Here is a 13664-nt window from a genome sequence, read left to right on the forward strand (position 1 = left end):
TAAGACCCTGGACACACAGATAGACCCGGTGACAAAGACCAGCAGCAGGAGTCAGCCCACAGGAGGCGTAGACCAAGAGGGAGTAAATTGAGGAGAAATTGTCCCAGAAAACGTAAAGCAAAGGAGTCAGTCTTAAAGGAGTAGACCCAAAGGAAGACACTGAAGAAAGAGGAAGGAAACGAAAACCCCAGAAAATAGGCGGAAATCTCTCGGGAAATCTCTCAGGAAAACAAGAACCAAAGGAGTCAATTAAAGAGGAATAAGCCCAAAGGAAGAGAAATAGGCCAAAGAAGGACACTGAAGAAAGAGGAAGGAAACGAAAACCCAAAAAAACTTACGCAAGAGTGAAAAAAGGCGGAAATCTCTCGGGAAATCTCAGGAAAACAAGAACCAAAGGAGTCAATTAGAGAGGAATAAGCCCAAAGGAAGAGAAATAGGCGAAAAGAAGGACACTGAGGAAAGAGGAAGACTACGAAAACCCCAAAAAACTTACGCAAGAGTGAAAAAAGGCAAAAATCTCTCGGGAAATCTCGGGAAAACAAGAACCAAAGGAGTCAATTAGAGAGGAATAAGCCCAAAGGAAAAGAAATAGGCCAAAAGAAGGACACTGAGGAAAGAGGAAGACTATGAAAACCCCAAAAAACTTACGCAAGAGTGAAAAAAAGGCGGAAATCTCTCGGAAACCATCACTCGGAGGTCCCCTGGGAATCGTGTGTCATGTCCAGTCTCGGAGTAGTCCCGGAGGAGGCGCCCTAACCCCCCATTCACCCCACAGGCCAACCAGCGTGAGGAGACCTACAAGGAACAGATCAAGACCCTCGCCAACAAGCTGAAGGCGGTACGCACAGACTTACGAACACACACACGCTTGTCGACCCCCGAGTCTCTGTTTATTAATCTTGTGTTATGCGTTGACCCCCACCACCCCCACACCCCTCGATACTACCACCCCCCTCCCCCCTACCTCACATCTCACAGGAATGGTTTTACATAGCGATTTAGAATAACATGTGTCAGATTTGATGGTGTGTGTGAGCGTGTGTACGTGTGTGTGTGTGTGTCGGATGGTTGGGTGGTCGGGCGGTCGGTCAGCCAGCCACCACCACCACCGAACTAGTCTGTGTGCGTCTGTGTGTGCGTGTGTGTGCGTGTGCGTGTGTAGTGTTACCATTCACCACTAGCACTACCATTTACGATTGTTGTTGTTGTTGTTGTTGTTACTGACCAACTGACAACTTGGTGTTTAACTCTCTTTAGGTATGTTGTTGTTTAGTGATCTTACCACACTCACTCGCTCACTGGCCGTCTCTATCTCTCTCTCGCTCTCTCTATCTATCTATCTATCTCTGTGTCTCTATCTTTCTGTCTGTCTTTCTGTCTCTCTCTGTCTATTTATCTCTCTCTCTCTCTCTCTCTCTCTCTCTCTCTAAAAGGTAGCTGAAACACACACATCTACCTCCTCCTCCTTCTCCTTCTCTTCTTCCTCCTCCTCCTCCTTCTCCTTCTCTTCTTCCTCCTCCTCCTCCTCCATACACCTTTTCCTCTCTCTTCTCTACACACCTGTCCTCTCCCTTCCTTTCCTCCCTCTCTCTCTCTCTCCTCTCTCTCCCTAAATGGTAGCTGTCACACACAACTACCTCCTCTTCTTCCTCCTCCTCCTCCTCCTCCTCCTCCTCCTCCTCCTCCTCCTCTTCTTCTCGGCCTCCTGTGTACCCACTAATAACAATCGGTGTATCTCCCTCACCACACCTCCTCCACCACCACCACCACCACCACAGTCCGCTCAGAAGGAAGATTTGATGGACGGACAGCTCAGGAATCTCACGCAAAGCCTAAGAGAGGTAAAGGTTGTTGACGGCAGCCTCCCTCCGTTCCCTCCATCCTTCTCTCCGTTTCCTCCGTTCGCTCCAGGTCTTGGGTTTCCGTCAGGTCGCTCCGTGGTCGGGAAGTCCGTCGGGGAGTGTCGGGTATTGAGTGTGTTTGTGTGTGTGTGTGTGTCATCCGTGCAGGTCCTCTTCCACGCCTCCACCTCCGTTTCCGTTTGTCCGAAATCCGTTTTTTTTATGTTTGGGGTGCTTGTGTATGTGCGTTCGTGTGTGTGTGTGTGTCCGTATCCTACATATCCTTCCTTCCTCCTCCTCCTCATCCTCATCCTCCTCCTTCCATATGTGTGTCCTTATCCTCTCTTCAACAACTCCTTCCTCCTCCTCCTCATCCTTATGTTTGTGTGTGTGTATGTGTGTATGTTCTTACTCTACATGTCCTTCCTTTCCCCTGTTCTTCTCCTCCTCCTCCTCCTCCTCCTCCTCCTCCTTCTTACGTTTGTGTGTGTGTGTGTGTGTGTCCTTACCCTACATGTCTTCCCTTCCTCTCTCCTCCTCCTCCTCCTCCTCCTCCTAACTCCCCTTATTGTTATAGGCTGCACAGAGGGAGGATAACTTTGAAGAGCAGATTAAGGAACTGTCCCAGCGTATGAGAGAGGTGCGTTGCCCTTCCCTGCCTTCCCCCGGCCTTCCCCCGCCACCCACACCTCCCCCAGCCTCTCCTCACACTCACTACTAACCGAGCCACAGTGCTACTAACCTCACATGCTACTTACGACGCCAGAACACTCACCTTCCACATGCTAACTTGACTAACATGAGCCTTGTGACCTGAGAACCCACTGTTATGAACCATGCCTCCCCCTCTCTCAGTCTCCCTTCCTCCTCCTCCTCCTCCTCCTCCTCTTCTTCTTCCTCTCTCCCTCTCTCTTCCCTCCTCCTCCTCCTCCTCCTCTTCCTCTTCTCTTTCTATCTTTTCTATTGGTGTTATGAACCATGCCTCCCCCTCTCTCAGTCTCCCTTCCTCCTCCTCCTCCTCCTCCTCCTCTTCTTCTTCCTCTCTCCCTCTCTCTTCCCTCCTCCTCCTCCTCCTCCTCCTCTTCTCTTTCTATCTTTTCTATTGGTGTTATGAACTATGCCTCCCTCTCTCTCCCTCTCCTCCTCCTCCTCCTCCTCTTCTCTTTCTATCTTTTCTATTACTGTTATGACCTATGCGTCCCTGTCTTCCTCTCTCTTCCTTCCTCCTCCTCTTCTCTTCTCTTTATCTTTCCTCTCTATCTTTTCTATATATCTATCTTCTCTTTTCCTCTCTCTCTCTCCCATTCTTTCAACTCTCATTTTTCTTTCCTTCCTTCCTTCCTTCCTTCCTTCCTTTCTCCCTCACTTCCTCCCTTCCTTCCTTCTCCCTTCCTCTCCCTCACCCATCAGCTTCGCCAAGTCCCTCACCCATCACTGCACAGCTCCTCCCTTCCCTCCCTTACCTGGCTAACCCTCCCTAGGCATCCATTGGTCCTCTGAAAGCCTTGTCCCATCTATACTGAAAAGAGAAAGGGTCTGTTTGATGGTCTAAAAGGTCATATTGAGGGACTTGAAGATCAGTAAGGCTTGGGAAATGACCTTAGGATACTCTGAAAGCCTTGTCCTGTCTATACCAAGGGATGAAAAGGTCGATTTAATGGTCTAAAAGGTCATTATGAGGGACTTGAAGGTCAGTAAGGCTTGGGAAATGACCTTATGATAATCTGAAAGCCTTATCCGGTCTATATCAAGGGACGAAAAGGTCGATTTGATGGTCTAAAAGGACTTTTTAAGATTATCAGCAAAGCCTATTTCTCCTTCAGTTAGTAAGGGTGCCAAGGCTCAAAGGACCTCAGGATACCCCTAGGAAGGACTCCCCGGGACACAACACCATTCACGCTTATCCTCACAATCCCGTCTCAATCCTAACCTGGTATGATTGCGGTATCCAGCGATGTATTGAAGTTTCGCTGCTGTCCGTCTCTGTCTGTCTATCTCCTCCTCTTCTGTTGCCTTCGCTGCCCTGTCAAGCTGTCAAGGGCACACACAGGTGGTGGTTGGCATGCCCTGTGGTGCCATGGGGCGGCCTTGGTCTTGGGGTCTTGGGTGGTGCCTGGTGAGTGCCTTGAAAGTGCCTTGAGAGTGAGTCATGTTGCGCCCACGTAAGTATAAGCTACACTGTCTCTCCACCACCACTACTACTACTACTACTACTACTACTACTACTACTTCTATAGCTACCGACACTGCTACTATTGCATGCTGGTTACCTGTTGTTGCATTGGTTAGGTTAAGGACTTCCCAGGATGCCGTAAGTAGCTACAAGTCCTACAGGAACCACTCTTAGACATCCTATCCCTCCTGTGGCATCCTACAACTCCTACCTAGATGCCTGTAGGAAGTCCCAGCTGGTTGAGACTCCTACAGGCTCTGGCAGGACGCTATTTCACAAGGGAGTGGCGTCCTTAACCCGAGATCCCATAGGAAGTCCCAGCTGGTTGAGATTCCTACAGGCTCTGGCAGGACGCTATTTCACAAGGGAGTGGCGTCCTTAACCTTAGATACCTGTAGGAAGTCCCAGCTGGTTGAGACTCCTACAGGCTCTGGCAGGATGCTATTTCTCAAGGGAGTGGCATCCTTAACCTGAGATCCTATAGGAAGTCCCAGCTGGTTGAGACTCCTACAGGCTCTGGCAGGACGCTATTTCTCAAGGGAGTGGCATCCTTAACCTGAGATCCCATAGGAAGTCCCAGCTGGTTGAGATTCCTACAGGCTCTGGCAGGACGCTGTTTCACGAGGGAGTGGCATCCTTAACCCTAGATGTCTGTAGGAAGTCCCAGCTGGTTGAGATTCCTACAGGCTCTGGCAGGATGCTATTTCACAAGGGAGTGGCGTCCTTAACCCGAGATCCCATAGGAAGTCCCAGCTGGTTGAGACTCCTACAGGCTCTGGTAGGACGCTATTTCACAGAGGGAGAAGGATGAGGATAAGGGTCATTCTTGTAATACTTGTTCCTATATGTCCCTCCTCTAACCCTTGTCCTAGCTCTAGTGTTTGGTGTGTTGTTCTTGAAATTCTGGGTATATTGTGTTGTTGTTGTTGTTGAAATACTGGATATATATTTTGATGAGTTTGTTGGTGTGTTGCTGATGTGCGCTGTTTCTCCCTCCCCTCCCGACGCACACACAGGCTGAGGCTCGTGCTGAGTTCGCTGAAAGGTCTGTGCAGAAGCTCCAGAAGGAGGTCGACAGGCTTGAAGGTATGTCACCCGACCACCACCACCACCAACACCTACCACCACCACCACCACAACACCACCACACCACAAAATACATTACCTTTTACTACCACAACACTACAAAATACAATACCTTTCACTTTACAACACCACAAAATACATTACCTTTTACTACCACAACACTACAAAATACAATACCTTTCACTATACAACACCACAACACCACAAAATACAATACCTTTCACTATACAACACCACAAAATACAATACCTTTCACTATACAACACCACAACACCACAAAATACAATACCTTTCACTATACAACACCACACACACTCACTCACACACACACACACACACACACACACACACACACACACACACACTCACATATTCAAAACACACACACACACACTTACCCAGTCAGCCATGCAACACACACGCACACAGACACCTCCATACACATGCCTTACATACACAAACGCACACACTTTCACCTTCTCAGAACCACACACACACACACACGTACACACACAGACGCACATACTGTACCGTCACCCTTCAAAACCCCCATGTACGTCACACCCTCTGCACCACCACCACCACCAGCACCACCACCTCCCCTCCCCCCCCACACATGAACACCACCTCCGCGTCCGTCAGTCCCCCTCTGTTCCCAGCGTTCCGTTTTCCGTTAAGTCTCTGGCCCGTGTCGTCTTGGTCCGTCACTGTGAGTCATAATATTGTAACCCCCCAACGCTGTCCTTTGTATTCAGTCGGGCATCCATACCCCCCTCCCCTCCTCCCTCCCCCTCATCGTCCTCCTGTCGTTCCTCATTTTCCATTGCCTCCCTCCCTCCCTCGCTCGCTCCTGCTCGGCTCCGCTCTACATCGCTCGTCTCGGCACCTGTATCCGTTCTGAGGCCGCCTGAGTTGACCCTCTCTGCACATGTTTAGTCTCTCTCTCTCTCTCTCTCTGTTTCTGCATTTCTAGTTCCTGTTCTTCTCTTATCTCTACTTTCTCTTTTTTTTCTTGTTTTCTCTTTCTCTAATTCTCTTTCTTTAGTTTTTATTTCTCTCTTATTTCCTCTATTTCTGTCTCTTTCTCTCTCTAGCTTCTGGTTCTTCTCTTTCTCTTTTAATTTCTGTCTCTCTCTCTCTATCATGGGTGTGTGGGGGGCAAGGCTCGGGCGGGCGGGTGCAGGCGTCAGGGAGCAATGTTGTGGTGCTGGCAGTGTGTGTAGAGTCCCCCGCATTGTCCCGTTGGTCAGCTCGCACGCCCCCTTCACCTTCCCCCACTGCCTCCTCCCCCGGTTCTCTTGAGTCTTAAAAGAGGAGAGTCCCCCCTTAAGTGCTTCACACACACCAGAGATGAAGCGTCGCGTTCCTTGTGTCACAGAGGATTGCCAGAAAGACGGCGACTGGAATTTATGGTTGAGAGAAAAGTCACGATTAAGTCTTTGTCCCTGAAGGTTCGAGTCCCCAAGCGTTGCCCTCGTCATCCGTGAATCGCCAGAATGATGTAGTATAGCTTGTACGACTGAGAAAAATCACCGAGTTTAGTTTTAATTCCGAGAAGGTTGAAGTTTATGAGCGTGACAGGGTTAAGTTTTTGTCCCTGAAGGTTTGAGTTGCCCTCGTCATCTGTGAATCGCCAGAATGATGTAGTGTAGCTTGTATGATTCAGAAAAGTCACTGAGAGTTTAGTTTTAATTCCGAGAAGGTTGAAGTTTATGAGCGTGACAGGGTTAAGTTTTTGTCCCTGAAGGTTCGAGTCCCTAAGCGTTGCCCTCGTCATCCGTGAATCGCCAGAATGATGTAGTGTAGCTTGTATGATTCAGAAAAGTCACTTGAGTTTAGTTTTGATTCCGAGAAGGTTGAAGTTCATAAGCGTAACCACCAGTAATAGGTTAGCATTGATGGTGTAGTGTAGCTTGTATGATTGAGAGAAGTCACTGAGAGTTTAGTTTTGATTCCGAGAAGGTTGAAGTTCATAAGCGTGACCACCAGTAAATAGGTTAGCATTGATGGTGTAGTGTAGCTTGTATGATTGAGAGAAGTCACTGAGTTTAGTTTTAGTTCTGAGAAGGTTCAAGTTCATAAGCGTGACCACCAGTACTAAGTTAAGCATTGATGGTCACTGAGTATATTAATGTCCCCAAGTTATCAAGCATTCCATTCCCCCTGTCACCAAAGAATCACTAGAAAGACAGATTAGAGTGTATGGCTGATAGAGTTAGTCCATTCTCCTTCATTTGGTCACTTCAGAGTCTCACTACAGCATCATCAGTAGTTAGCTTTCAATTCTTCTTTCAATCTCACCAACTTCACATTCCATCCCTTGACCTTTAAACGCAGCAACCCGGCCCTAAAATCATTAATCATAAAGGACGTAAGGTTAGCCCGGCGGTCCCTAAAGCCTTATACCAGAGTAACGCTGTATATCGTAGTGGGTCTCGGCTCAGTGTGAGTAGATGGGTGATTCAGGTCTTCAGGTCCTGCCCCGAGCGGTTACATCGGTCCCCCCTAAGTCAGCGCGAATCAGGACAGAGGTGCGAGAGGCTGCCAGAGCCCCACACCACACCAGACCAGAGCTGTAGTATAGGAGAGCTGGACCACCTTCGTCGCAGGCACCGTGTCGTTACGTAAAGACCCCCACACGTAACTCAAATTGACTCCGATGTAATAGCTTTCTTGTGGCCTAGGTATTATGATCTTCAAGGACCTGGAGAATAAGAAAACGGTATTGTATTTGTGTTGATTTGTATTTCATGCGGGTCTTTGGGTAGCAATATGGCGCCTTGTGATCAGTGTTTCCGGATATCGCTGTCTGCTGCTCACTTTTCCCTTTCTTTTTCTCCTTCTTCTTCTTCTCTCTCATGCACCTTTTCCTTCCTCTTATCGTTGCTACATATCTCTCTTCTCTCTTTTTCCCTCTCTCTCTCTCTCTCTCTGTCTGCTTCTCACGTTTCTCATTTTCCCTTCTTCTTCTTCCTCTATTGTCTCTACATATCTCTCCTCTCTCTTTTTCCCTCCCCCTCTTGCTGTCTCCTCACTTTTCTCCTTCTTTTCCTTCTCTTTCATACACCTTTTCCTTCCTCTTATCGTTGCTACATATCTCTCTTCTCTCTTTTTCCCTCTCTCTCTCTCTCTCTTGCTGTCTGCTTCTCACTTTTCTCCTTCTTTTCCTTCTCTTTCATACACCTTTTCCTTCCTCTGTCGTTTCTACATCTCTCTTCTCTCTCTCTCTCTCCCTCCCTCTCTCTCTCGGAACACTGCCCATGGTGAAGGTGGTCAAAGTCCCCTATGCCACGCCTCTCCAGCATACTCTTCCCCTCCCCCTTCACTGCCACACTCTCCCCATCCTTGGAGTGGAGCGCTGGGCGTCCTCTCCGACACTCGAGAAATGGCACCACTTTACCAGCTCAACCATCGCGTCATTACCTCATTGGCTTCTTATTTTAGATCACCGCCTCCTCCTCCTCCTCTGTCTCCGCTGCCTTCCTCTCCCCACCGCCTCCGCTGTAATATTTCCTCCTCAAGGGAACAACAACCTGCTTCTGTTTTGTTTATTTTCTGCTTTGTTGTTGTTGTTAATCACCTCCAGCGACCCTCCCGGGACAAACTGCTGCCCCCCCGTGGGAGCGGCAGTGTGTGTTTGTGTGTGTGTGTGTGCGTGGCGCCGCACTAACCCTTCTCTGTTCCCCCCGCCTCCCCCCTGCCCCGCCCCGCCCCTCATGTGCTGCACATTCACCGCCCCAGACTAATACACTCACACTCTGTAATTCCCATTTTGTTTGTGTATAAGTGTAATAATCTTTATTATGATTTAATTTTATTCTCTCTAAATGATTATTTCTCAACAAAGTTAATAATCATAATATTTCCTCTCTCTTCAAGTTAATATTTGCTCTGCAGTTTATTTTTATTTTGTAATATTGTTGTTGATAAATCACTTTACTGTTTAAAGAAAACAGCCTTGATGGATGCATTGCTTAGTTAAATAAGATCTGCCAAGATAAAAGTGTTGTGTTGAGGTGTTAGCTAGCAGCTGAGGCTTAGACTACTCTAGGGTAGCCGGCGGGCACGGCCGCCACCGCCCCCCGCCCCCCAGGCCACCACTGTGCCGGCATCCTGCTGCCCTGTGTGCCCCGTGAGCAGTGCCGGGTGCAGTGTCTGGCATGTACCCTTGGGCACCCCAGGGCAGCAGTGCCGGGCAGCATGGCACAGGGCCGGGGTGTGGCGGTGGCCGGGCCTGCCTTAGTGTTAACTGAGGCCGTGAGCTGTAGTGGCGGCCCCTTGCTGCCCCCACCCTGACCCCCAACCACCCTCACCCACCACCCCCTGGCCTGCTGGGTCACCCCAGCAGGCCAGGGGGGGCGGGGAGGGAGGTGCCCCTTGAGGTGACTCAGAAGACCAGGATCAACAGCGACAACGGCAGGACGACCCAACAGGACCTGCTCCCCCCCTCCCTCCCTCCCCTCCACCCTCCCTCCCTCATCACTGCCTCTGTCTCTCACACCAGTGTTAACCTTTGTCATTATTTTATTCTCTGAGTAAATGACCCATGTGGTGGGTGCCCCCACGGCCCCCCACCACTGAAGGGTAACACCCCAACCCCCTCACTCACAGAGCTCCCTTCCCTGCCTCACACTGCCAGGCTGTGTCAGGTCCTGCCCAGCCTGGCCAGGCCTGACACAAGTATGTCAGTGTGAGGCAGCCAGGAAGCCTTCCTCACCCCTGGCAGGTGTGGTGGTCTGTGCCCCACACCCGGCCACACCCTCACCCTGCCCCCCACACCCTGCACGTGTCCCCCACACAACACATCAGGCTCCTCACCAGCTGGCTTATGCATTATAATCACAAGGATGGGGCTCATGCCCCCACCACTCTCACCTCCTGCCCCTGACCTTCTCCTCCACCCTGCATGCCAAAGTTCACCACTGACCTCACCCGTCCGTCTCTCGACTCCCCCGTCGCCAGTTCTCACACCAACAGACATTCTCGGTTTCATAGAGGGAGGCCGGCCAGCCCCGGACCGTCCCTAGCCCCCGGCCGCCTCAGTGCCGAGCCAAACTCTTGCCTCTCTCTGTCTCTCTTTCACACTCCTCGGTTGGAACAGTTACTGCCGTCCTTCTGAATACAGCACAACACTAACCCACCCTGACCCCGGCCACCCAGCCTGGCTACGGCCCCCAGTCACTGCCACCCTACTGTGGCCCCTCACGGCCCACCTGTCTGTGCGGGTGTCCGGGGTCAGGGCTCAGGGAGTGAAGCCTCGTCAACATTCCTCCCTCTTCCTCCTCTCCTGTCTTTATCGCTGCCATTCCTCCCTCCTTCTCCTTACCTGCAGTTTGACCTGACTTGACCTCTTGTGAGCAAGCTGACCTTACATTTGACTTTGCCTAACTACTGAGTGTTAATTACCAACTTGAGCTAACATCCTCCTGGGGCTGGGAGAGTGGGCACCCCCGCCCCGGCGCCACCCAGGGCCAGGGGTGACCACCACCACCATACGGCTGCCGCCACTACCACCACCACCAGTGCAACTCACACCCTCGTGGCGGGTCATATGCTTGGCTCAGCCCCGTAGGTCGTGCTGCCTTGTGGGGGCGGTGTGTGTGTGTGTGTGTCAGGACAGTGAAGGTCATGTGCTGTTCACCATCGCCGCACTGGACACACGCTACTGCTGTGCTGCCAAACCTTATGTTCACTCAGTGCCTCGAGGAAGGCCGTACTCAAGCTGGAGAACAAGCCTGTGTTTGAGGGTTACCTTAGAGAATGATGACTATACAAAAGACTTACATCATTGAAAACCTTACAACTCTGAATATTTTAAGTACGTAAATGATACAAAATATACAGAAGTACACAAAAAGCTATCACAGCATTGAAAAAGTCTTACACGGCAGCCTCTGTAGCGTGTGTGTGCGTGTGTTTGTGTGTGTGATGGCAGTGCGGTGGGCAGCACATCCCGACCTGGGCTGCCCTGCCACACCAAACCCCCAAGCCCCAGGCAGACTTTGACCCAAGTTGTGCACGACCCAGTGACCTCCCCCGCCCCCTGACACCCATCCTGCCCCGCCCCGGCCGCCTCAGGACCAGGCCGGGGGTGGTGGCGCGCCCCCCAACCTTCCAGCATGTGTTTGGTGTGTTATTGTATTTAAACTTTTGGTTATTATTTAGTTAGTGTGTTTTTGATTTATTTATTTACGTAGAGTTAAAAGTTCTATGATTTTTTAGCACATTTTTGCACTTTTTTAACCAGTTCAGTTTTTTTGGGTTGTTTTGACGTGTTGTTTTATTTTTGGTTAACCTGCATGTGTGTGTTTTATGTTGTGTCCACAGACGATCTAGTTGCTGAGAAAGATAAGAGTAGGATGCTCCAGGCTGACATGGAAGCCACCCTACAGGACATCCAGAATATGTAATCACTGGCCAGGACCGCTGAAGGAAGCTGGAAGTCTCAGGTTGGCATCCGGCCACTCACATTGGCTCAAAACTTCTCTCTGCCTGACCGCCTCTCACCCCGCCCTGTCTGGCCCATACTGGCGGCCCTCACGCTACATCTAAGGCGGCACTCTTGACGGCACATCCCATCGCTTGTATGTGTGTCAACGTTGCCAGATTGTCGTACTCAGCCGCTTGTATTTCCCGAGTTCCTACCCCAAAAATGTCTTCTGGGCTCCAATAACGAAACTCATTTATAGTTATCGTTAAAAGAGTCGGATCTTGATGTTTCTTAGCAATAGTTAGGCGTCAGAAACCGGTAAATACTATGCTCTGAGTACGATAATATTGCAACGGTGATGTGTGTGTGGATGTGCCGTCAAGCTGTGCCGTCTCATCTGTGCGTGTGAGGCTCAGATCATGTACACAGACCAGGCAGTGTGGGGTCTGAAGGCTCTCTTGGGCTGCATAAGACCTCCGGGAACCTTGGGCTGCAATCTGGGCTCAGTGGCGGGCTGTGTCAGGGCCAAGCACTTGAGACACAGCGGTTCACTGACCTCTAGATTATTTAATGTTTGTGTACGGTCCTATGTGAGATGTGGCTGTGGAGTGCCGACCCAGAAGCCTTTGATTAACGACAGGCACTCACACGCCACACTCGCACGGACGTAAACAAACGGTGCCACGGGAATTGTCTAGAGTGCCAGGCCGTGTGTGTTATCAGCCTCGGCCCCCTCACAGCCTCCACCGCCCGGGATAACAACCTCAAACAAGCTCAGTATCTTCCGCTTCTCACTTCACATATAAGCTTGTACATTAATCACCACTTAAAGGCCCCTTCAGCTTGTATAAAAAAGCTTAAGATCCACCAGGCTCAGTCTCTGGGTAATGGAAACCGCTAATACTGACTCCCTCCAAGGCTTGATAAACCTTGTAAGTATCCACCTCATTGCATCATCCACAAGCCACAAGTATAGGACAAGTGTGTATAGTTGTGACCTAGTAATGGGTCACACACTGTGGGTCGCCTCTTGTAGCTTGTTCAGGACATGTCAAGTTTCCCGTTGCAGTCGAGAGAAGTAGCAACCGGCATTACCAGATTGCCCTACTCAGCACACTGTATTTTCAGATTCTTTCACCCGTAACTGTTGTAATTTTTTTTTTTTTTACAGCAAAGGAGACAGCTCAAGGGCACAAAAAAGTAAACATTAATAAAAAAAAGCCCGCTACTCGCTGCTCCTAAAAAGAATCCAAAGAGCCATGTTCAGATTTTTTCACCCGTAACTGTTGTAAAAAATGCCATGTCCAGATTCTTTCACCCGTAACTGTTGTAAAAAATGCCATGTTCAGATTTTTTCACCCGTAACTGTTGTAAAAATTGCCAACAACGGGTTTAACAGTAACTTTAATGTCCGTTATTTTTTAGTATGACAGTTTTGGGGTCTTGGTAAATACATGTTCTGAGTTCGAGTCTTGTAACGTCGGAAACATCCAGCATCTTTGTCTGTGGGCTTCCTGTGGGTCCAGTAATGTCTGTGAGCCTCTTAGTGACCCAGCCAGCCAGCACAACATGACCTCTCAGTGCTGGGTCATCTAGTCAGGTCAACACACCGCCCTGGGTCAGCCGGTGTGTTCAGAGTAATGCCTCATGACACTATTTATAGACTTTGTGTGACTAACAGCAGTCACTAATAATCGACTGGTGCTAACTGTGAGTACTGTACTGGAGCGGTTCTCAACGGTGCTGCCCGGATGTGTGCGGCGCCGGGCAGTGCATGTCTGTTCTGTTCCACTTAGAGGTGACTCCGCCCGTTGAGAGCCGCTCCGGGTGCTTAAGATAACTTGCCGATCCTCTCTTCCACACTAACCGCGGTCTCTCCTGCTCTCTCCCTTTCAGACGAACTTGTCATTCAGAAGGAGAAGTACAAGTCCATTACCGACGAACTGGATCAGACCTTCACCGAAATGTCTGGCTATTGAGCTCTCCATCCTGACGAATCTACTAAACTGCTACCACCACTACTACTACTACTTCTACTACTACTACCACTACTACTACTACTAGTCCATAACAACTCCGCCCTTTCCTGCCACCATCTCCTCCATGACTGCTGTTCTACCCCCGTCATCTACTT

The 13664-nt window shown here is 49.9% G+C and overlaps 1 protein-coding gene and 3 long non-coding RNA genes across 6 annotated transcripts in view; 2 read left to right on the top strand and 2 right to left on the bottom strand.

Moving 5' to 3' along the window:
• The window catches only part of LOC126985628 (tropomyosin), a 66456-nt gene that overhangs the window by 50501 nt on the left and 2291 nt on the right, over nt 1-13664 (top strand). Inside the window, exons 7-8 of the mRNA XM_050840783.1 lie at nt 737-838; nt 5031-5100. Coding sequence (XP_050696740.1) covers nt 737-838; nt 5031-5100 — 172 coding nt within the window. The remainder of the gene's footprint in view (nt 1-736; nt 839-5030; nt 5101-13664) is intronic.
• On the bottom strand, nt 2986-5024 carry LOC126985932 (uncharacterized). Of its 3 annotated transcripts, XR_007739182.1 has the most exons (3): nt 4744-5024; nt 4485-4570; nt 2986-4397 (listed from the first exon to the last, which is right to left on the bottom strand). It is a non-coding gene; the product is annotated as an uncharacterized LOC126985932 (long non-coding RNA). The 3 variants fall into 3 exon arrangements; XR_007739180.1 differs by lacking the exon at nt 4485-4570 and having other exon boundaries at nt 4571-5024; XR_007739181.1 differs by lacking the exon at nt 4485-4570 and having other exon boundaries at nt 2986-4484; nt 4571-5024.
• LOC126985931 (uncharacterized) lies at nt 5212-5455 on the bottom strand. The gene is made up of 2 exons (XR_007739179.1): nt 5350-5455; nt 5212-5317 (listed from the first exon to the last, which is right to left on the bottom strand). It is a non-coding gene; the product is annotated as an uncharacterized LOC126985931 (long non-coding RNA).
• Nucleotides 6512-11518, top strand: LOC126985930 (uncharacterized). The gene is made up of 2 exons (XR_007739178.1): nt 6512-6658; nt 6803-11518. It is a non-coding gene; the product is annotated as an uncharacterized LOC126985930 (long non-coding RNA).

Source organism: Eriocheir sinensis, chromosome 60 (assembly GCF_024679095.1).
Source record: "Eriocheir sinensis breed Jianghai 21 chromosome 60, ASM2467909v1, whole genome shotgun sequence".
Lineage (NCBI taxonomy): Eukaryota > Metazoa > Arthropoda > Malacostraca > Decapoda > Varunidae > Eriocheir > Eriocheir sinensis.